We start from the raw sequence: 20,716 nt of genomic DNA, 5'->3' as shown, positions 1-20,716 counted from the left end.
CAAAATGAAGTTGAACGTCAAAAACATTCGCTATGTTACGCCCGAGGACTGGCGCGTTTTGACTGCGGTATGCGCTCTCGTTGTCGCTGACATTGCAGTGGGGGACTAACGCTGATGAAGATGTGCACAGACAGAACAGGGCAGCCGTAACCACGAAGTCGTCCCTACGCCGTTGATTTCCCAGCTCGCCTCTCTGCGCTCGGGCAATGGCGTACATAATTGCATCTCAAACCTCGCAAAGATCGGTCTCATTGCCAAAGTGAAGAACGCAAAGTACGATGGGTACCGCCTCACATACGGCGGACTGGACTACCTAGCCCTTCACGCGCACACCAAGGCCTCGACGATTTACTCGGTTGGGAACCAAATTGGTGTGGGCAAAGAGTCGGATATTTTCGTCTGCGCCGACGAGACAGGTAAGCAGCAGGTTCTGAAGATACATCGTCTGGGTCGCATATCGTTCCGCACCGTGAAGGCAAACCGCGATTACCTACGCAACCGTTCTTCGGCATCATGGATGTACATGTCACGACTAGCCGCCATGAAGGAATTCGAGTTCATGAAGGCACTCCGTCGGCAAGGGTTCCCTGTACCAGAACCTCTCGGCCAGAACAGGCACACGGTAGTCATGAGTCTCGTCGATGCGTTCCCCATGCGGCAGATCGCCACCGTTGGCGACCCAGCCGCATTGTATGCCGAGCTGCTCTCTCTCATTGTCCGATTAGCCCAGATCGGCCTGATTCACGGCGACTTCAACGAATTCAATATTCTGATTGAGGAGAAGCCACAGGAGGATGGCCAAGTGTCGCTGATTCCTACCATCATCGATTTCCCGCAAATGGTGTCCATATCTCATCCCAACGCCGAGTATTATTTCGACCGCGATGTAGCCTGCATCAAGCGCTTCTTCGATCGTCGGTATGGTTTTACAAGCGACGAGCCTGGTCCCTTCTTCCAGGACTCCACCAAGACCATCCTGAAGAGGCTCGACGTAGAGGTAGAGGCGAGCGGCTTCAGCAGGAAGATGGCGAAGGAGCTGGCCGCATACATGAAGGAGCACGGGATCGACGGCGACGCGGGTGAGGCTGAGAGGGACGACGAAGAAGAAGATAAAGGCCCAGTGAGCGAACAAGACGAGCCGTTGGACCTTGAAGCGGAGTCAGAGGCACCGCTTGAACAGATGCCAGCGGAGGACGTTACGGTTGACTCATCAGTCACGCCGGCGACACTCGCCACACAAATGACCATCCTCGACATCCGGGACAATGATCCGCTGCCCGATCTCAGCGAGATTCAAGCCATGAAGGCTAAGCAAGCACCAGCCATATCTACAAAAGCCGCCAAGGCCAAGGCCGGATGGGCACTCTAAACGTTGACACGCACGTACTTCTTTCTTCAGCGATACCCCAGCATTTGAAGTGCACATTGACACTCCGCAAAAGTTACGAAAGTATGATTCTATATAGACGCAATGGATTACATTTACAAAGCTCATTATGGGTATCGCATCTCCCCCGTCCTGACTCCCACCCTTCCGGCATTGTCCCTCACCCTGCACTCACTGTTCGTACGCCGGTGGACTGTAAGCCGGTGGATCGTAAGCCGGTGGATCCTCCCCCTTCGTATACATTGGCAGCACATCCCCATCCCCATCGCCGCCTCCTCTACACACTCTCCACCTACCCCCTCCTTCCAAACCACCACGCCCTCACACTACCCAAACCCCACGTCCTCCTCCCAATCTTAACCGCCCTCGCCCCTTCCGCAAAATTATTCCCTCCCACTCCAACCGCAGCACCGTAGTCATACCTGCCCTCTCCATCATCCCTTCCCGTCTCCCGCTCACTCAACACCGCCCCAACCCTCCTCAAACCCCCATCGCCCCACCCACTCCGCGCACCAAATATCCAAAAGTTCATTTTCTCGAGCGCGTTGATCTCGGCCTTCAGCACGCTGCATCGCCAGCAGCGCAAGGACGTTGTGATGATGTGGTGCGTAGCTATCCACGCGGTGGCCCCAGGCGCGGAAGTCTGCGGCAAGCGTAGACGAGGTTGTTATGTAGATGCCGGTCCCGCTGCGGGATCGCGTGCCAGTGGGAAAGTAGATGGCGTACCGTCGCATGTTTACGGGCTTGTTTGCAAGCTCTCTTGACTGTGGTTTTGGTCTCGCTAGAAGAAGCCAACACCGATGCGTATCTTCGCGCTACTCGCTTCACCGTGAGTAGCAAATAAATTCCTCGCAATGTTTCGTGACGTAGTCGTAAATGTAGAAGTAGACGTTTATGCGGAAACTAAATTCATAGCCCACTCGTGTATATGACGACGCCGCAGTTGATGTCTCAGCCTAAGGGACCATAGAACACTCACAGCCCAGTCTGTCCATCTTTGTCCTATAAACCCGGTCCCGTCCGTCACACACTTCACCACGCGCCAAATAATTAAGACATCCTACAATCCTACCCACCGCATGACAAACATATTGCATCAGCACAAACCTGACCTGACAAGCTGCCAAACCCGCAGCCAAACGGGCGGGCTCATCTCCTACGCCAGGCGTCCACGATGGTTAGACCTATCGTGGCGCAGCGAATAGAATGTGAAGGTTGCGCGGCTGGCGGTGTCATGAGAAGGAGTTCATGCGTCGTTCAGGATCAAGATTGCACGTTGCACATGTTCGGGACATGATGATGTTGGTCGATTCGCCCGTCGCTGCCCCGGTTGCCTGGTCGTGTGACACCGAAACGGTCCGGTGCTCGCGTCACAGCCACTTGCGCAACGCCTGAAGGATCGCAAAGCACCTCCGAAAACTCATGCGGGCAATGAGTGGACTTCGGCTCGACGCGATCACTCGAAGATGAACAGACATCATATGTCACTCACAGTCTTCAATCTAATATGGACTCGAGGCAAAGAAAAGCCTACAATATATTTTTTGCATGAGACTACTTCCGAAAAATCCTCCCCTAGAGCTTTTCCCGATCATCAAACGCCTTGAGACTTTCCGGCATCAATGTAAACCTCTATTCCAGTATCCACCAAGATTGTTAGCGCCCATGCACTCGCGCCAAATTCAATGATATACCGGTAAGATGGAGGAAGCCGGTGGCCAGCTCCCAGGAATGGCGATGGGTGAACAAAAGCTGAGTGATGTAAAGTATAGGAAGTTGTCCGAGGTGGACCAGCAAGCTATTAGAGAGAAGGCGTCGTGAAACAGTAAAAGAATGACTAGGCCTGATATCCGGATTGAAATGGATTGCATCATCAAGACAGCTGTAGCGAGGCTTCGCCATACGATAAGATGCCGATGTATGTCTGACGTGCAAATGGCGGTCAAGCCTATGTCCAAGAAACGATCTCGAAGAATAGTCGTACATTTGTACGAGTCGGTCAAGCATCGCTTGAAGAGACGGGAGCGTAGCGAGTCGCAAGTCACTCGTCGCCGTTGTGGCGACTCGGTGAGGATGAAGCCTCCTGCTTGATCGGCGTGGCGGGATTCGTCTTCACGTCGGTACCACGCTCGGAACCACCATCCTCGACCTTGAAGACGGGAGCATGAGCCATTTGATGCATAGCTGGGCGAGACATGCCCAAGCTCGAGGGAACGGCAGGGGTCCAAGGCTGGCGGTATCGGTTCGTAGCAGGGCCGTACGAGGTCGGGTTGCTAAGTAGAGTCAATGAAAAGCTCTAGCATGGTCGCTAGACAGTACTTACCCCGTTGACTGCTGCTGCAGGAAGATTTCGAACTCATTGGCGGCGCCCTGGGAGTCCGGAGACATGGACATGTAGCGATCGGGTCCGCCAGTTAAAGCACGAGCTTGGGCAACGCCAACTTCGTATTCAGCAGCGCGGAAGACACGGCCGGCGGCTGTCTGCTGCTTGAGCATCTTCTGCTCATGAGTGTCTGAGTAGCGGATCTGAATGAGGTGCTCGTCACCACCCGGCTTGGCAACAGGTGTGTTGTTGAAAGTCTTGATGACCTCCTCGCAGATGTCACGCGTCTCAAATCTGAGTTCAATCAGCACAGAATTGCCTTGGCTATCAGCAAGGACACTCACCGAGCGAAGCCAACACCGCGGCCATGGCCCGAGGGGTCCCTAAGAATCCTAGTGGAACAGACTTTGTGCGGGGCGAAGATGGCACTGAGTTCCTAGATATTGTCAACGTCGTTGATACAGCAAAGACAGCACTGGGGTTTACTTACATGTTCGCTCATGTTCTTGGGGATGTTCGAGACGTACAAATTGGTGTTCGACTCGTCCGCGAACTTCTTGAGCTTCGAATAAAAGGACTCCTGCAACGGGTGAGCAAAGCAATGAACACAAGAAGCAGTGTTGGTGACACTCACGCGAGCAAAAGACACCTCGTAGCCGAGATAATGGAAGCCACGAATGCAATTCTCGGCGTCCTCGAAGTTGTGAAACTTGATGAACCCAAAGCTAGATAGAGAAGTCAGTAACTGCCAGTCGAAAACAAGCAAAGAACGGCTTACCCCTTGCAGAGGTTGGTCTTCAAATCGATGATCGACTTCGAGCTCTGGATATCGCCGAAACGCTTGCCCCAGGCGTGTAGCATCTCGTCAGTAGTCTCTGGCAGGAGGCCACGAATGTAGACGTTCGTCTCGCCAGTCTTATTCTCCAGGCTCCGGTCGAGCGGCTTAAGCGGAGAACTAGGTGCCGGAATGGCTCGGGGGATCGGTGGCTCCTTCTGAAGGATCTGGGCGAGCTGAGGCGAGATGGTGGCAACAGATGCCTGCTTCGGATTGACGAGCTGAACACCATACTGGGCTAATTGGGAAGGCGACGGGGTCGCGCTGCTAGTGTACATTCCGTTCGGCGAGCGATCCATGATGGCGGTCGAGGTGCCGTAGCGATACAGACCAGCACTCGTATAGGGTGTGCCGGGAATGTCATTTTCGTTGGACGAGATTGAGTCGCGACGCGGCGTCATGAGTGTGGGCATATCACCGGAGGAGACACGGGACGCCCAGCCGTTGCCCATCGGAGAGTCGACCATGCCTTGGGCGTACGCATAGGCATTCTGGGGCACGAATGTGCCGGTGTGGTTATAGATACCCGGTGAGTGGGTCATACCAGATTGCTGCTGGGCACCGGCCATGACGCCGTACATGGGGTTCATGTTAGGAACCCACAGTTGGCCCTGGTTGATTGGCAGGCCGCCATACTCAGAAGCGTTTCCAGGAAGGACAGCGCCTGCCTTCGAAGTCATGGAGCCGCCGTATGATCCGTGAACATTCATGGCTGCCAGGCCGTTCGCCAGTCCAGCCATACCGTTGTCACCAGTCTGCGGAGACATGTGTCCCCGGTGGAGGTAGTTGGCCGTACCGTGACCTTGACTGCCTTGGTTGTAGTGACCATGGCCCATCATCTGGCTCTTGTAACCGGTGGCCGTGGGGTAGTTCTGGCGAGAGTTTGCAGACATGTTGATGGCGGTAGAGGTAGGAACGCTGGAATTCCGAGAGGGTTGAATCGAAAAACGAAGGAGCCGAAGCTACGGAATCCTCGAATGGGAAGAAGGAGCGAACGCTGGACAACCAGAAGCACTGGAGCAGGTATGGTGGTGTTCCGGGAGCAACGGACGAACGGAGACTCGAGGTCTGGCGAGTGTGTTGAAATGTAGGAAGAAAGACGGTGCTCTGGCGAGGAGTGAGTAAAGACTTTATAAGCAACACAAAGATCGCCGGTGACGAGAGAGGGTGGCGAGGCGAAGAGGGGAGGTTGGTGCTGAGCAGGTGCGAGGGGTGGGTGTGAGAGTGAACGCTGGTGCGAGCAGTGAGGCATAGAAGGCGCCGGCTGCCCGATGGGGCGGAGCAGTGGAGAGTCGCGAACGAGTGATGGTGAGAGTGAAGAGATAAAACAACGCTCACCGAGTCGTAAATGTCAACTGTTTGCAATGTGCGGAACTGGTAGTGACTCCAAAGCTGGAATGGGGTCAGAGATGCTGCAAGGACAATGCTGCCGCAGGAGCAGTATCGACGACTGACCTGTGGAAAGCTACAAAGAATGTGGCCACTGAAGCGTACTGGTGAGAAAGAAGTGTGGTGTGTAGAAGAGAGGAAGAAGAGCGAGCGATGGGACGACAAAGGTGACGAGATGAGCGCTGCTTGCCGTCCTCGCGCGAGGAAAGAGCTGCTCAGACGTCGAGGTGGGAGGAACAGGTCGAGAGCGTGGGAGCGACAGTGGCGTCGCCTTCCGCTCGACTTCACGACCGCGTCATCTCGAGCAACTTGAAGAGGGACTCACCTTCCTAGTAAGCGATATGGCGGATTGATACAGCAATGACGATATTTCGAGAAGAAGGAACGACCCGTATGTCACATTTGCTTCGGTTCCTACTATTGATCGTCCGGTAAGTTTAGTTATACTGTCGAAGAGCTGTTACAATATCAATGTCTGGGTGAGGTATGTAGCGGGAAAGCCGCTGCGGTGCGTGTGCTGCTCTGGCAGCCACGCTGGGCGAGGTGCTTTAATAGTACCAGCATCGGTACCGCCAGCGGCATACCTCAGGAACAAGAATACTGCGATTCGCTTCGATGCAGCGAGGCGGTGCGATGCGTCTTAGCTTTGTGCACTCCCGTTGCCGCGTCCGCAGCCCACATCTTCTCTGCGACGAGCTCTCCAATCGTGAGCGCCACCAGCTGCAGTCAATCTCTAGGCGCAGCGGGGCTACCAAGCCGTAGTCGAAGACGAGAGCAGCGCCAACGCCCTTGCAGTAGGGCTGAGGCAGCAGAGGCGTTGTCCTCGATATACGTCACCCGAACCAATTGCAGTGGTACAGGTGAGTGAGGCAGAGCTACTTGTTCAATGAGATCAACTGGTGCGGGGAGAGGATTCGATCTGTCACTTTCTTTTTCTTCACCTCTCACGTCTACTATCCCCGTCTCTTACCCCAGCAACCCGCCGAGCTTCGCGCAGCCTCGACGTCGCCGGACTACGAGTATCCCGTTGGACATCAGATTGGCTTGCAGCACGTTAGTGGGCGACACAACAGGAGAAGACCTCGCACAAAGAGGCATAGACCATCTGCGCACCTGTGTTGACCTTGAAATAGCCTCGCAAAACTGTGCAGCTGCATCTTATTTGTCACATCGCTGCAAGCCCGAACGGAGATGGCGGATCCAGCTCTGCGGTCGAGTCCCTCGATGCAATATACTGGTGAGAGACTTGTGTGAGGAGACGTCTGTTGGGGAGACATCAACATAGCCCCCACACTCGGTTCGAGAGTAGCATGTCTGTCTTCCCTACACGTGGGTCGAAAAAACCTTCCGCATGCTGCAGGCTGCATGCACTAACAAGGAACGACCCGATGCCGGTCGATCCAACACAACTCGCCTCGTTTACAGCTGATAGATTGCAAGCATGCACGAACGACGTGGGCCTCCTGCGGAAAGCAAATCTCGAGGATGCGGAGGACCACGAGCCCGTGTCACTCAATTTTCTAGAATGAATCGCTGACGAAACCCCTTCAATGAATCGGGACACAGGCCATCCTTGTCTTGCTCACTGACTCTGAAATAACCTGAAATGGCCAGATAAGCGCTGCTCAGACAGCCGTACGACAGAAAGCACTTAAATTGGGAGTACCTGCTTCTCCCCGTGCCGCTGTGGCCGCCATGGAGCTACGACCTTCCGTTGAATGCTGTTCACCGCCAAGGCCGGTTTCTGAAACATTGGAAATGCGAGCGTTTGTGAATTCCCGTCGTAGAAGCTGCGGTTTATTGGTCCGCCACCGATAGACGTGCAAGGTTCGATGCGCGAGGCTCGTATATCACGCATGAGCGATGTGTTGTCAATGGAGAAGAGCGCCTCTATTTACGAGTCGTCACATAGATAACTGTGATGGGTATAATTTGGGCCCGGCCTGTCATACATGTCGTGTGCCCTGTGGCGTCGATAGTTCGCTTCTAGCTGCTCTTGTCGCACAAGAGACCTCGCGAACCGGCAGGCGCCGAACCCAATTGGCAAGAGACAGAGAGCTCATACGGCAACGAGCGATCTCTTAATCTATAAGAATTGTGAGAAAATGATGGTGTACTTGCGCACAGAAGAACAACGTACCTATTGGTGCCTTGTTTTCTATACCACCCAACCCAGAAGCTGAGGACGTCTTAACATCGATGGCGAAGTGTATTCTCTCGGTAGGCTTCTCCATCTGGCGATGTATCTCTAATTACTCGACTCCTCTAAGGCCAGCCATATTTTCCTTCATCTTCGCATGAAGTGCAGTGCATCTGACAGATAGTTGACTCAACCTCAGACCTGGGAATCGGATACATCTCGCAACTCGCGAAACCAGAAAAGGGATGGATTGACGGTCAATTACGGTGTAAGCAAGCGTGCGTCGTGGTGCGTCGTACAATGAAGGATCATGGTTCAGCCAACGCAGTCCCATGGCTTGTCCAGGAATGGTCGAGTAAGTACCGCATTCGGCAGATTCCGAAACATCGTGCCTCGCTGGTACTTAAGGAAGCACATTTCAACCGGTGCACATATGGAACGATCTTCACTGTTAGGATGAAAACGTGTAGTTGCTCGCTGTTGGAATAGAGGTATCATAATTCATGGCTAGGCGTGTACGAAAGAAGACTACAGGAAAAAGTTTCATGTTACTCATGTCAAAGAATACTGTTGGAAGCGCGCCCAGAATAGTACTATAGTGACTACGAAGAACAGAAAGCGCGGAAAATGTAGGTGGCGAGGAAACATGGTGTGCAGCTCCAGATTCTGCCGCTCGGTTCCGCCATGCTAGGCCGCCAATGACACGTTGCCGTACATTGGCACCGATGAACCTTCAGGTATCATAAGCATTAGGGCTGTATTTACATTATGCGATTGCTACATACGGCTATGCAGTCCAGTTAACCAACCTCTATAAAGCTCAATATGGAGAATAGACAATGACAATTACGCCAGCTTCTCGCATTATGACGCCAACGCTCCATCTAGATCACGCAAAATCGACACTGTAAATGCCATGCCGCAGAGAACAATTGAGAAGGGTACTCTTTTTGACAGCGCAGGCTCTCTAACTCCATACGTCCTCCTGGTACTGATTCGACGCCCTCATCGCCTTCACGATCTCCTCGCCTCGTGACTCGTCCACGCCCCGGTACTTGGCGATAATCTTGCCGAGCAGTGTGTTGACTTCACGCGCCATATGGGCGGCGTCACCGCAGACATAAAAGTAGGCCTTTTGTTCGAGGAGCTTGTTCACTTCTTCGCCGTTCTCTTCCAGCTTGTGCTGCACGTAGACCTTTTTAGAGCCGTCGCGGGAGAAGGCTGTGTGCATGACGAAGTTGTCGCCGAGAGCCTGCTTGTATTCCTATGTAAGATTTTAGCATATGAAACATTGGTGGCGCTGATCGCGAATCTTACCTCCCATTCCTTCTCATATATAAAGTCCTCGGCCTTCTTCCTGCAGCCAAAGAACAGTATGGTCTTGCCAACAGGCTGGCCAGCCTTTGCCTGTGCGGCGCGCTCTTGGACGAAGCCACGGAAAGGTGCGACACCGGTTCCGGGACCAACCATGATGATGGGCTTTGAAGGATCCGAAGGAAGCCTGAAGTTCGAGTGACGGACGTGGACGGGAACATGAATGCCGTCGTACTTGTTTCGAGGACCGGTGATTGAGTACTCTAAGCCGTGCGGATCGGGGTTTGGCTCGCCGTGTTGTTTCTGCTTAAGAGCAAGTAGATAATTGGTGGTGACTCCCTTGAGAATGTGAGGTGCACCAGGCTTCTGGCTAGACTCAACGACGGCAGTGATGGAAATCTTGTTCTTCTGGACGAGCGACGATGATGAGATAGAGTAGTAACGAGGTTGAATCTTCAGTAGACCTTCGATCAACAACGAAAACGGGATCTTCGTCCAAGGCTCGCCCTTCGATGTGATCTCAAGTAGCTGTGCCAAGTTGAGATTGCGATCCGAAACCTTCTCGTGAAAATAGTCCCTCTCGCTTCCGAGTTTAGTCATTTCGTTCTTGATATCCTCATTAGGAGCGAATTGCGCTAGCTGGGACGCAAATTGACGCGAAACAGCAGCACCGATTTCCATGTGGTAGCGAACAGCGGCATCGTAGGTGGTCGGGGAAGGGAATGGCACCTTGGCCGTAGAGTCGAGTCCCTTTACTGCAATGACGGTGTGACGTTTGTCCTTCAAACCAAGGATGTTCAAAAGGCGGTCAACCTCCTTGCCCGCGTTTGTGGGCCAAATAGCAATGTGATCACCAGTGGTGTACGACAAGTTGGAGCCTTCGATCCCGACTTCCATGTGTAGGCAATTCCGGTCTGCAGCAGTAAACAGTTCGGTGGACTCAACGATGGGAGCGATGAAGGGGTTGTTGGCGTTATAGGGGCCCTTTTGGGAGCCTTCCAAGTGATTCTTGTTAGGCTCACCCAGGTACACGGTGTCATCCTCAGCAGAAAGTTCCGGACGCTCCTTGATCTCAAAGACGGGCTCGTAAACGGCTTCGCGCTCTTCCAAATTCAAGGCCTCGCATACAGCAGTCCACATGGGCTCCTTCCATGCGAGGAAGTCCTCTTCCATCGTACCGGCACCGTCGTCACCCTCGCCCGCGGCACCAAGCCGGGTCGCGCCGAGCTTGGTCAGGTACTTGTCGACGTCGCGCACCATGGAGTTGTAGTGCTCGTAAGTGTTGTTCCCTAGACCGAAAGCGACGTATTTCATTTTGCTGAGAGGTTTCTCGTCGGCGGATGCGCCCTCGCTGAAGGCCACATCGTCTCCGCCGAGAAATTCGTAGAACTCGACCGCATTATCCGTAGGCTCCCCCTCGCCGTAGGTGGCAAGCACGAACACGGCGAGTTTGTCTTCTGGAAACTGGTCGAGGTTGTCGTATTCGTAATCTTCGAGATCCGCAACCATGCAGTTCAAGCCGAAGCGGGAATGCCCCTCCTTGGCGATACGCGAAGCATAGTCCTCGGCGGTTCCGGTCTGACTGCCGTAGAACACCACGCAATTCTTGTCTGACTCCTCCATTTTCTCCAAGATGTTTCGGGACTTGCCCGCCTTGGCCGCGCCATTGCCGGTCGCGAGCGAGTTGCCATATGGATCTCCGTAAACGGCCCAGTAGGTGCCCTTGGTGAAGTAGGCGACCGTTCCGAGCAGCAGCACGGCGAGGACGACGATGTCGAGCGTGTCTAGTTGAGCCATGATGCTGGCGGGATCATGAGAACGAAGGCCGGCGGGGTATGGAAAGGTGGACTCACAAGCACAAGCAGCGAAGCTGGCCGGAAGAGCACACGCGGTGTAATTTGTATGGCGGTTTCGGGGGTCGGTGGTGGAGGTCGGTTGTCGTAGCGGCCGACCCTCTGAGTGGAGCCTTAACCCTTATCGGGGTCTGTCGGCTGATGCTCAGGCTTGTGAAAGCTCGTAGTGCTCGGAACCGTCGTACGATGGGCCTCGCAATATCTATACAAGAAAGCAGTGTAGTGAGTGTCGGTCCGGACGAAGCTCGGTGCACAGGTCAGTCGGAGTGATGCCGTCAACGATCAGTGACGGGTGCACGCTGGGACGGGAGCTGGTTGCGGCGCGAAAGTCGGCGCTCAGTTCGCGGAATTGGGCCGTAGACGGACCCCACAGCAAAGAGACTTCCGCGACGTGTGGGGTAGCCAGCAGTATGTCAACGGGCTTCGTACGAGGGGCGACGTCAATGACACACTGGGAATTGGGCACGGCAGTGAATGCTAGCTATCACGGAGGGGAGGGTCAAAAATATGGTCGGGGGGCAGGCCCCCTGTCTTTGTATCGGAAGTCACCAAATCCAGTCAGCACAGAGCCTCCGCGCTGGGGGCGAAGCTGCTGGTCTGGCGACAGGGTCCGGGACGGCACAGCAAGACGACTACTACATAGTATGTTAGATGGTTCATCATCACTGCAGTCAGCGCTGTGAGGTTTTGGCGCGCTTCCGAGTCCAGCCGTAGGCGCGGGCGCGGGCGTGACTGTCAGACGCGGAACAACCAGACGTCGACACGGAACAGCCTCGGGCATCAGATTGTTCCTTGCTGCTCGTCTGTCCTATTTCCAGGCCATTCGGCTTGGGAGCCCTGCGATCTTCCCGTCCGGCTTGTTGTGCGCACGTGCTTCTTCTACGCCCATTGGCCCGCTACTCTGCAAAGATGCTGAGGGCTCATTACACGGACACGGTGAGCACTTGCATGCTCGGAGCACGGCGTACCCACGCCGACGAGACAGCATGCCCTCTCGCGTCAGCCGTGTGCGCCAGAAGGATATTGTAGTCTACATAGATGCTTGGACGTTGGGCCCGCCAGCACCAGATCTCCAGGCGGCGTGGGGAATACCGGTGGCTATCAAGGAAGCGGTTTAGCGCTCAGGAACGTGCTTGCCGGAGGCGCACCAGGGGCCTGCCACTGCGAATTCGTCCACACCTCTGCCATGCACAGTGACCGAATGACAAACACCCAGGATTTCTCGCCGCTCCCATCCTGTCCCCAGCGCTCGGCCGTGAGCCCAGTCCGGCCGCACTGCAGTGCCCCCAGATGAGGACCCGAAGCAGGCCGGCGGCATGTGTGAGTGGTCCTTCCTTTGTGCCGTTTCATTGCATGCTTCAGGACGAGAGCCCGTCTGCCGCGAGCCGCATCAGAAAGCGTGGTTGGGCTGCACGTCGGAGTTTATATCAACATCAGCCCTCTGCCTTCTCTCCCCTTCGCTGTGCCTGGCTGACCCCTGCGTCCTCTTGCAGCTGCTCCATCCCCACTGGCGCAAAGCCGTCCAGCTGCTGGGAACCCGTCGCACCATATAGAGGGGCCCAACGTCCCCTCCCGTGAACCTTCGGTGACACGGGGGCGAGCGCTGACAGCTTCCTCGCGCATCCTCTCGCCGCGTTCGCAGACGCCCGTCCTCACCCCCAGCAGCAACTCGAGCCCCGACCGAGACCGAAGCCTCGAGCGCAAAGCATCGCTGTCATATGCCCACAACCGCAACACCTCCATCGTGCATGGCATCCAGCACTCGCGCAACACGAGCTTCGTCAACTCGCCCGCGACAAGCCCGCTGAGCCCGCAGGTAATCGCCGCCCAGGGCCCCTCGCTCGATGGAACCGTCATGTCGCAGGAGACGATAGCCGAAGCGTTCGCGGCCAAGGGGGCTCCAGCTGGCGGCCCCCCCACGAATACGAATGGTTATGGTCATGGCCATGCACCCACCGGCTCAGTGGCAACTGATGCTAGTAGTGTGGCCCATCGAAGGCCGGAGCGGGCGCAGAGTGCGAGGTCGCGGAAGGGCGGGCACCACCACCACCGCTCGCAGTCTCGTCATCAGGCCCAGCATGAGCTCAAGACGGTCGGCGAGTACGCGCTGCACCACCTGTTCAACTCGTTTATACCTCAGGCAGACTTGAAGATAAGCCAGTGCATGACAGACCGCGGCCAGCCGGAAGCTAGGGTGGAGCGGATTTGCGGACCAGGTGTCGACCCCAACTTCGATCAGCTCATCTGGGCTCTCGGCCACATTGCGAAGAACAAGCCCAAGTCCCTGATTGACACCATCATGATCTGGCGGAAGGGGAAGAGCGAGGATGCTACCCAGCTGCGCATCAAGCTAGCCAACGCTCGTCAGGCACATTCGCTACCCCCTTCAATGCTGCCCCGCCGCAATACGGAGCCTCTCCAGATTGTCGAATCCCATGCTGCCGCTTCTGCCGCTTCTGCCGCAACAAGTCCCGAATACATGGTGGCGCTGCAGCAGACCGTAGCGCAGGCCGAACAGCGCTCAACCGTTTCCACATACATATTATGCAGGGTGCTGATCCAGATCATCAATCAAACAACGTTGGAGTCGCTGACCGTCGACATGGCTGAGCGTCTCCTAAGCCTCTTCTACTCCCAGCTGAACACGGTGGACCCGGAGCAAGCGGAAGAGTCTTCTGTGCACAAAGCCAATTGGGTCATCTACAGCCGACTCTTGGGCGAATTGAGCGAATTGATCTTTCATAGCGTGCAAGAAAAGTTCGTTGCAGATCTCAAAGGCGTTGACTCCCAGTACACCCAGTCCGCTATCAAGAACCAATCTAGTAGAGAGGTCGAAGCGAAGGGCGCACTTCTCGTTCGAGGGATGCGCTATCTGCGCGTAAAGACGACGCCTGTAGAGCTTTGGGAGCGAACGTGCGAATTCATGTTCTCACTAGCCAAACTATTCGCGAATGCCCATGGTCAAACCATGAAATATGCGTATTGCCAGGTCCTCCGAGATCTTCTACTCCGGATCGCATCGGAAGCTATACCGCAGTTCAGCACGCCAAGATGGAAAAGCGTGATTGACATTTTGAAGTCGAGAGCTTCGCTCCTTCTAAGCAAACCCAAGCATTGGCACGAGGCGTTTCCACTCATGTGCGCCATACTGTGCGTATCACCGGCTGACACGTTCGCGACCCAGTGGTTACCGCTTGCGTTATCGACACAACCGAAGCTGAAGGAGCGTACAACGAGAGCTATTGCGCTAAAGGGAATATGTCAGCTGGTATGGAGCTACCTTTATAGGGCAGCACCTGATCTTCCCAATGTTGCGATGCGGAAACTGGAAGATATCATTCGCATGGTATACCAACCCGGAAAGCGATCGTACTTGTCAACAGAGCCCGCCATTGCGGAACCCTTCATCCAACTAACCCGCATAATCGGTTTCAAATACCAAGATGTTTGCTTTAGGGCCATTATTTTTCCTTTGCTAAACGCAGATACGTTTACTTCTGGTCGGGACCTGCGCGTTGAGAATTTGGAGCCAGATCGTATGGTCATTGGTATCCGTTCTTTCCTAGCCATCATGACCGATCTTGAGAATGCGAGCGAGATTCAACATCCACCGTTCCCCAGTCCCTTCGCTTCGGAGACCAACGCTTCTACTCTCTCGAATCATCCACAAGCGATCATCAGTCCTCGTCCTTTGCAGCACCCAGCTATGAAGTCACTGCTTCCAATCAAAGAAGAACGCCTCTCCCGCCCCGTTAATTTTTCTGGGTTTCCTGAGATAGCCAAAGAATACTACGTGCGATTCTGTAAGATTCTGGGCGACATAACGATCATCTGCGACAACGCATTCGGTGGTCAGGCGGTATTGGATGAGAAATTCTCTCTACAAACACCCAAAACTCCCATGTCCGAGGCCTTCAGCTTTGCTCGGAGAGAAGACCAAACCCCTACCGATCCCCGACAAGGGTTCTATGACCTCTTACACGTGGCTGTCCAGGCTTTGCCTCGCTGTCTGTCATCGCACATCCCTTTCAGTTCACTTGTAAATCTTTTATGTACAGGGACGGCTCATGTACAAGGGAATATTGCGACCTCATCTGCACAGTCTCTCAAGTCTATCGCTCGTCAACAATTTGCACAACAAGTCACTATTGCGTTTGCGAGGTTCATCTTCACTTTTGATGACCGTTATTCCACGATGTCCGATGGCGGCATGCTTGGCTCAGGTCACATCGAAAGAACGCTAAAATTATACGTGGAATTGCTTGAGATCTGGATTGAAGAGATCAAAGAGAAGACTCGGAAAGCGGTGGACACCCCTGACGACGGAGTGGGCAACAGAGGCGTTCATTTAGATCTATCGTCGGTTTGGGCCCACGTTGATGAAGTCGAATCACATGGACTTTTCTTCTTGTGTTCGCCGTCCCGCCGGGTAAGAGCTTACGCGGTAACTGTACTCCGCCTCATAACAGAGTTCGATACCGCTCTTGGAGGATCCAATACCAGGATAATTCGTGTGATGGAGGGAAGCCCACAAAAGGTCATGGATATCAGCGACGAAAAGCTTTCTCTTGCGGAGCGAAGTCGATTGCAACGAGGCATGCGCAAGAGCAACGTTCAGAGTACACTCGTCGAGCTTTGCAGCAGCGACGTGCCCTACGACTCCACACTCTGGTTTAAGGTTTTCCCTAATCTGGTGCGCATCAGCTTCGAAGTTTGTCCATTTGCAGTGACCCTCACGCGCGACATCGTCTGCGCCCGCTTGTCGCAGATGCACCGAACTTTGATTTCGATAACCGAAGGCCCGAGGGCCAGCCCCTACGCATCATTCGATTCTGGCATGAATAAAGCAAGTAGTCGCATTCCGTCAACTGCCCCAGAAATCGTTGTCGAGCAATGGAAACTATACCTGATATTCGCATTTACGACGTTAACCAATCTCGGCGTCAACAGCCAGTCCGCAGCAGGTGCATCTGCCCAACACTCAAGGAAGAGTTCCAAGTCCTCACAAAAGAGCTCGAACAAGGTTTACACCGCAAGCGACCTTTTTTCACGAGTCTTGCCATTTCTTGCCACCGAAAACTCTGCAGTGCGCGACGCAGCTGTCGTCGGATTAGGCTCCATCAACATCAATCTATATCGCACGTTGCTGGAGTCACTGCATGGTCACGCTGCAGCTTGTGCTGAGGAAGCAAAGACAAGGCTGGGGTCGCACACTCGAACAGTTAGCAGTCCTCGGCGCAATCGACGGACGGACCACTTGAGAACAGAACTCACTCATGTCTACAAACTGACTTCACAATTCTTGAAGCTACCAGAAGCTTACAACGACGACTGGATTCTCAACAATCTCGTCAACTATACCAAGGACCTTCGGATTTTTCTCAGCGACGCGGAAGTGCAGAACGAGTGGGGCTTCCAGAAGCTGAGGACCCACTACTGTGGGCTTGTAGAGGTCCTTTTCGAAGGAATTAACAAAACTCCTGATCCCTTGCAGTGGATGCCTTTCCAAGCTCGAAAGGCAGCTTTTACATTGATGGAGGATTGGTGTGGCTACTCAGCCAATCAGCCTCAAATCCGGCAACGAGAGGAGCACATGAGACGATCCATGCTTGACCGCGAGGCCGACATGAGCAGCAAAGGCATCGCCACTGCTGCCATGGAAATCGAGAAACGGGATCTTCGTACGGCCGCCCTCAGCGCCATGGCTACCCTCTGCGGCGGTCCGATCAGCATCACGACCGACAGCAAAGTCGTTCTCCAGTTTGATGTTCGCCGCATGCTCTCATGGATCGATGGTATCTTTGAAACGCCCAGCGATAGAACGCATGCAATCGGCCGAAGGGCTCTGACTAACTTGATACTCCATAACCGCGAGCATTCCTATCTTCTCGAGCGCGCCATCGAAATGTGCTACATTTCAAAGTCTTCAAAGGCTCTCGAAAGCTATTTCGAAGTCGTAACGCAAGTCCTCACACAGCGCGAGGATTACACATTGCCGTACTGGAAAGTCCTCAGCGCAGGTCTCTACACACTCGGACACGAGAATAATGAGCTGCGTATGAAGTCAGCGCGTCTACTGAGGACCCTTGAAGCTCGCGAACAGAAGAATTCAAAGCTCCAGGATCTTGACATCAGTATATCCGACAAGACCATCGCCGTTTACAAACTTGCCCAGTTTGAAGTCTCCCGGCGACTCGCACATCAACATGCAGAGCTCGCATTTATGGTCTTTTCGCAATTCTCCTACTACTTCAAAGAACTACAGCCCGACCACCAACGCAACATGGTGGCAGCCATGCTTCCTTGGATTCAAAGTGTGGAGCTGCAACTCAATCCTGACGGTGGCCCTACAGCCAGCTCGTACATGCTCTTGGTGAATCTTTTCGAGATTACTGTCCGTTGCAGTAGTGCTTTACACAACGAGATCCAGGCTCTGTGGCAAGCGTTAGCCGCAGGTTCCGGGGGTAATGTGCAATTGATCCTGAACTTCATCATCAACCTCTGCCTCGACAAGCGAGAACAGAATTTCGTGGACTATTCCAAACAGATTGTAGTGCACCTAGCTGGGACAGGCGCGAAAGTTGTGGAAGCGCTGTTAGTTCAAATCAACCCGCGCTCAATGGTGCACGAAAAACGAGAGCCTACTCCTCCGCCCCCGGATGCTGTTAACCTTCCCTACCTTGCAGACCTTAGTGCCTTGTTGCCCACGAGCAACAAACAAGTGAGTAAAGCTGACCCCTTCAAGATGCAGCGCTAATACATTTCAGTCGGGGTTTTCTCTCGGTCAAGTCTGTCTGATACTACTCGTTGACCTTATGGTCTCGCCTCTTCAGCTAAACAGTGAACATTTGCCGCTCCTCCTTCAAGTGGTCCTAGTGCTTTGGGACCATTACACTCCTGTTGTTCAGGATCAAGCGCGGGAGATGCTCGTCCATCTAATCCATGAACTCGTCATATCTAAGATCGAAGATGACAACACCATCGGCATTGACAAAACTGCTATTGAGGAATTCATTGAGAACGTACGACAGCACGATTCTAAAGTTGTATGGAATTATGACGATAAAAACGGCAAAGGTTCTGAAGACCCCAGTAACAAAGTGCCCGAATCGATGATGCATGTTGCGAACGAAGTTCTTCGCTTCTTCTCAATCGCTAACCCTGGGCTTCGCGAAGCATGGGGAAAGGTGGCGCTCAACTGGGCGACCTCCTGTCCTGTTCGTCATTTGGCTTGCCGCTCCTTCCAGCTCTTCCGGTGCATTTTGAGTACATTGGATCAGGCGATGCTATCCGATATGCTGGCACGACTTTCCAATACGATTTCAGATGATGAGAGCGACATTCAGACGTTCTCAATGGAGATTCTTACGACGTTACGAGCCATCATCGAAGCCCTTCAACCAGAAGATTTACTCAAGTATCCTCAGCTTTTCTGGACCACATGTGCATGTTTGGATACCATACATGAAGGCGAATTCATGGAGAGCATGCTAATGTTGGACAAGTTCTTGGACAAGGTCGATCTGAGAAATCCCGACGTCCTGGCCTTTTTGAAGAAGAATCGCCCCCCGAAATGGGAAGGGGAATTCGAGGGTCTTTTCCAGCTTGTTTACAAAGGTGTACGCTCAAGCCTGTGCTTAGACCGATCTTTGCGCCTCCTCGAACGGCTTGTGATCTTACCGTCCAGTGAGCTTGTGGGAGACGAAAGTCGCCTTACATTCACCATCCTCGCAAACTTGCCGCGGTTCCTGCGGGCTTTTGAAGAGCCCAACAAAGATCCAGCAGTTCGCGATACCGCGGAAGTACTGGCTCAGGTAGCGCGTGAGCAACAACTCGGTGACCTGGCTTCATCGCTCTCCGCTTTTGCCAGGAAGATCTCGCGACAAGGCGATCAATTCCTAAGACAGGTGGTGGACGCCGTTGTCGAGTACTACTTCCCGCAACTGGAGTTCAGCAGTCTCGTTTTCCTACTAGGGCTGCTTTCCAACAAGCTCGACTGGTTCAAGATAAATACAATGCAAGTGCTCACCCTCTTGATCAAGAAAATTGAAATGCGAAAGCCGGAAATCGCGCACCGGGGGCCAGACGTCATTTCGCCTCTATTACGTCTGCTTCAAACCGAGCTCTGCGGCTACGCTCTACAAGTGTTGGATTCGGTCATAGATGTGACTGGTGGGCCACAACCACCCAATCTAGAAAGAGCACATATTCGCATGAGTATGGCAGGGTCAAACACCAGTCGAGCATTCAAGAAGCAATTTGGCACAACTCAATCACTTTACGGCATTCCTGAGGAGACGGGCTGGTCGATTCCAGTGCCGGCGCATCATTCACATCTTACTCGAACAAATGTGCACGCGGTATTCTACACGTGCAGCAACCTTGATGCTCAAGCCGCTGCAGACGTTGCAACACCGAAGATAGAATTCCGCCAGGACGAGTTTCCCTTCAGCCCAGTCTCAGACTACCGCACTGCGACCATGACATCCGAAGACACGCGTGGAGAAAGCCACATCGGCGAACTCGTCATGAAGCTGGACAGTCTCGACGACTTTTTTGAAGACGACGATGAGAATGAGACCCTGACCGATCTGCCAAACAGTTCGATGTTCGGAACCAACAGATATGGCCATGGAATATATGTTCATAGTTCACAAGACGTTCGAGAGAATCTTTACGACCAGCAAACGGCGCCCATCCTCCATAAGTCGCTTACGCGAAATGGCAGTGTTAATTCTTTCCAGTCCGGCTTTTCGGACGTCAAGCTTTCTCCAGCACGCGATCCGGGTGTGATGAACCCTGGAGCCTTCAGCTCCTTCAGTTCTGGACAACACCACCTTCCACCAGCTCCAGCCGGACGTCCAGGATTGCACTCACGCTCGGTGACTTCGCCGTCGGCACCAAATCAGACACAGCGGCTGTCTCCCACACTCTCCTCCTCTGCGGTTGATGAACACGGCGAGCCCTTCTCCGACGACGAATTTGCCGGCGGTCGCACCATCTCCGCGAGTGCCAGTACAGATAAACTCAGCATCGAGACCGTCATAGGCGGGTTGAAGCAAGACACACGAAGCAAGATCCGAAGCGGGATGAGGAGATTGACGGGTAGCAGTGGAGATACACGAGAAAGAGAAAGAATGCGAGAAGCTGTCAAGCAGGCGCTGCAGAAGAGTCCACAGGTGCCAAAGGTGCCAGACATTTATCTGGTGCAGCAGAATCCGAAAAGTGCCGATCCGTAGTGCGAGGTGTGCATAGGCTGGGCAGATACCGGAGTCTTAGGTAATGATAGGTGTAAATGTAGGTATGACAAAATGTTGGTTTGGAGCTTAACGGAGGAATGTGCTTTGGGATTTCGGTTCGGATGGTTGCATGCTGGCGCGGAGATACCAACACTCTTTCGAGATACCACTTTTAATGATATGAGCGTTTAGACAATTCATCAGATACTGATTACATAGTGAATACCAGTGTCAGT

The 20,716-nt window shown here is 53.7% G+C and overlaps 4 protein-coding genes across 4 annotated transcripts; 2 read left to right on the top strand and 2 right to left on the bottom strand.

Moving 5' to 3' along the window:
- Positions 1-4: 4 nt before the first annotated feature.
- On the top strand, positions 5-1,369 carry rio2 (Serine/threonine-protein kinase rio2; the record flags this gene model as incomplete). The annotated part of the gene is made up of 2 exons (XM_056215606.1): positions 5-67; positions 131-1,369. The coding sequence occupies 2 exons, from the start codon at positions 5-7 to the stop codon at positions 1,367-1,369; spliced, it is 1,302 nt and encodes a 433-aa protein (XP_056069853.1).
- A 2,059-nt stretch (positions 1,370-3,428) lies between these two features.
- Positions 3,429-5,438, bottom strand: N0V89_006839 (uncharacterized protein; the record flags this gene model as incomplete). The annotated part of the gene is made up of 6 exons (XM_056215605.1): positions 3,429-3,660; positions 3,711-4,004; positions 4,055-4,146; positions 4,201-4,290; positions 4,345-4,435; positions 4,489-5,438. 6 exons carry the CDS (start codon positions 5,436-5,438, stop codon positions 3,429-3,431), a joined length of 1,749 nt encoding a protein of 582 aa, XP_056069852.1.
- Positions 5,439-9,041: 3,603 nt separating this feature from the next.
- On the bottom strand, positions 9,042-11,185 carry N0V89_006838 (uncharacterized protein; the record flags this gene model as incomplete). The annotated part of the gene is made up of 2 exons (XM_056215604.1): positions 9,042-9,338; positions 9,392-11,185. 2 exons carry the CDS (start codon positions 11,183-11,185, stop codon positions 9,042-9,044), a joined length of 2,091 nt encoding a protein of 696 aa, XP_056069851.1.
- A 1,372-nt stretch (positions 11,186-12,557) lies between these two features.
- On the top strand, positions 12,558-20,480 carry TAO3 (Cell morphogenesis protein PAG1; the record flags this gene model as incomplete). The annotated part of the gene is made up of 3 exons (XM_056215603.1): positions 12,558-12,561; positions 12,735-17,962; positions 18,009-20,480. The coding sequence occupies 3 exons, from the start codon at positions 12,558-12,560 to the stop codon at positions 20,478-20,480; spliced, it is 7,704 nt and encodes a 2,567-aa protein (XP_056069850.1).
- Positions 20,481-20,716: the final 236 nt, after the last annotated feature.

The sequence above is a fragment of the Didymosphaeria variabile genome (assembly GCF_027946475.1).
Source record: "Didymosphaeria variabile strain IMI 356815 chromosome Unknown scaffold_5, whole genome shotgun sequence".
Taxonomy (NCBI): Eukaryota; Fungi; Ascomycota; class Dothideomycetes; order Pleosporales; family Didymosphaeriaceae; genus Didymosphaeria; species Didymosphaeria variabile.
This window is presented reverse-complemented; position numbering and strand designations above follow the sequence as displayed.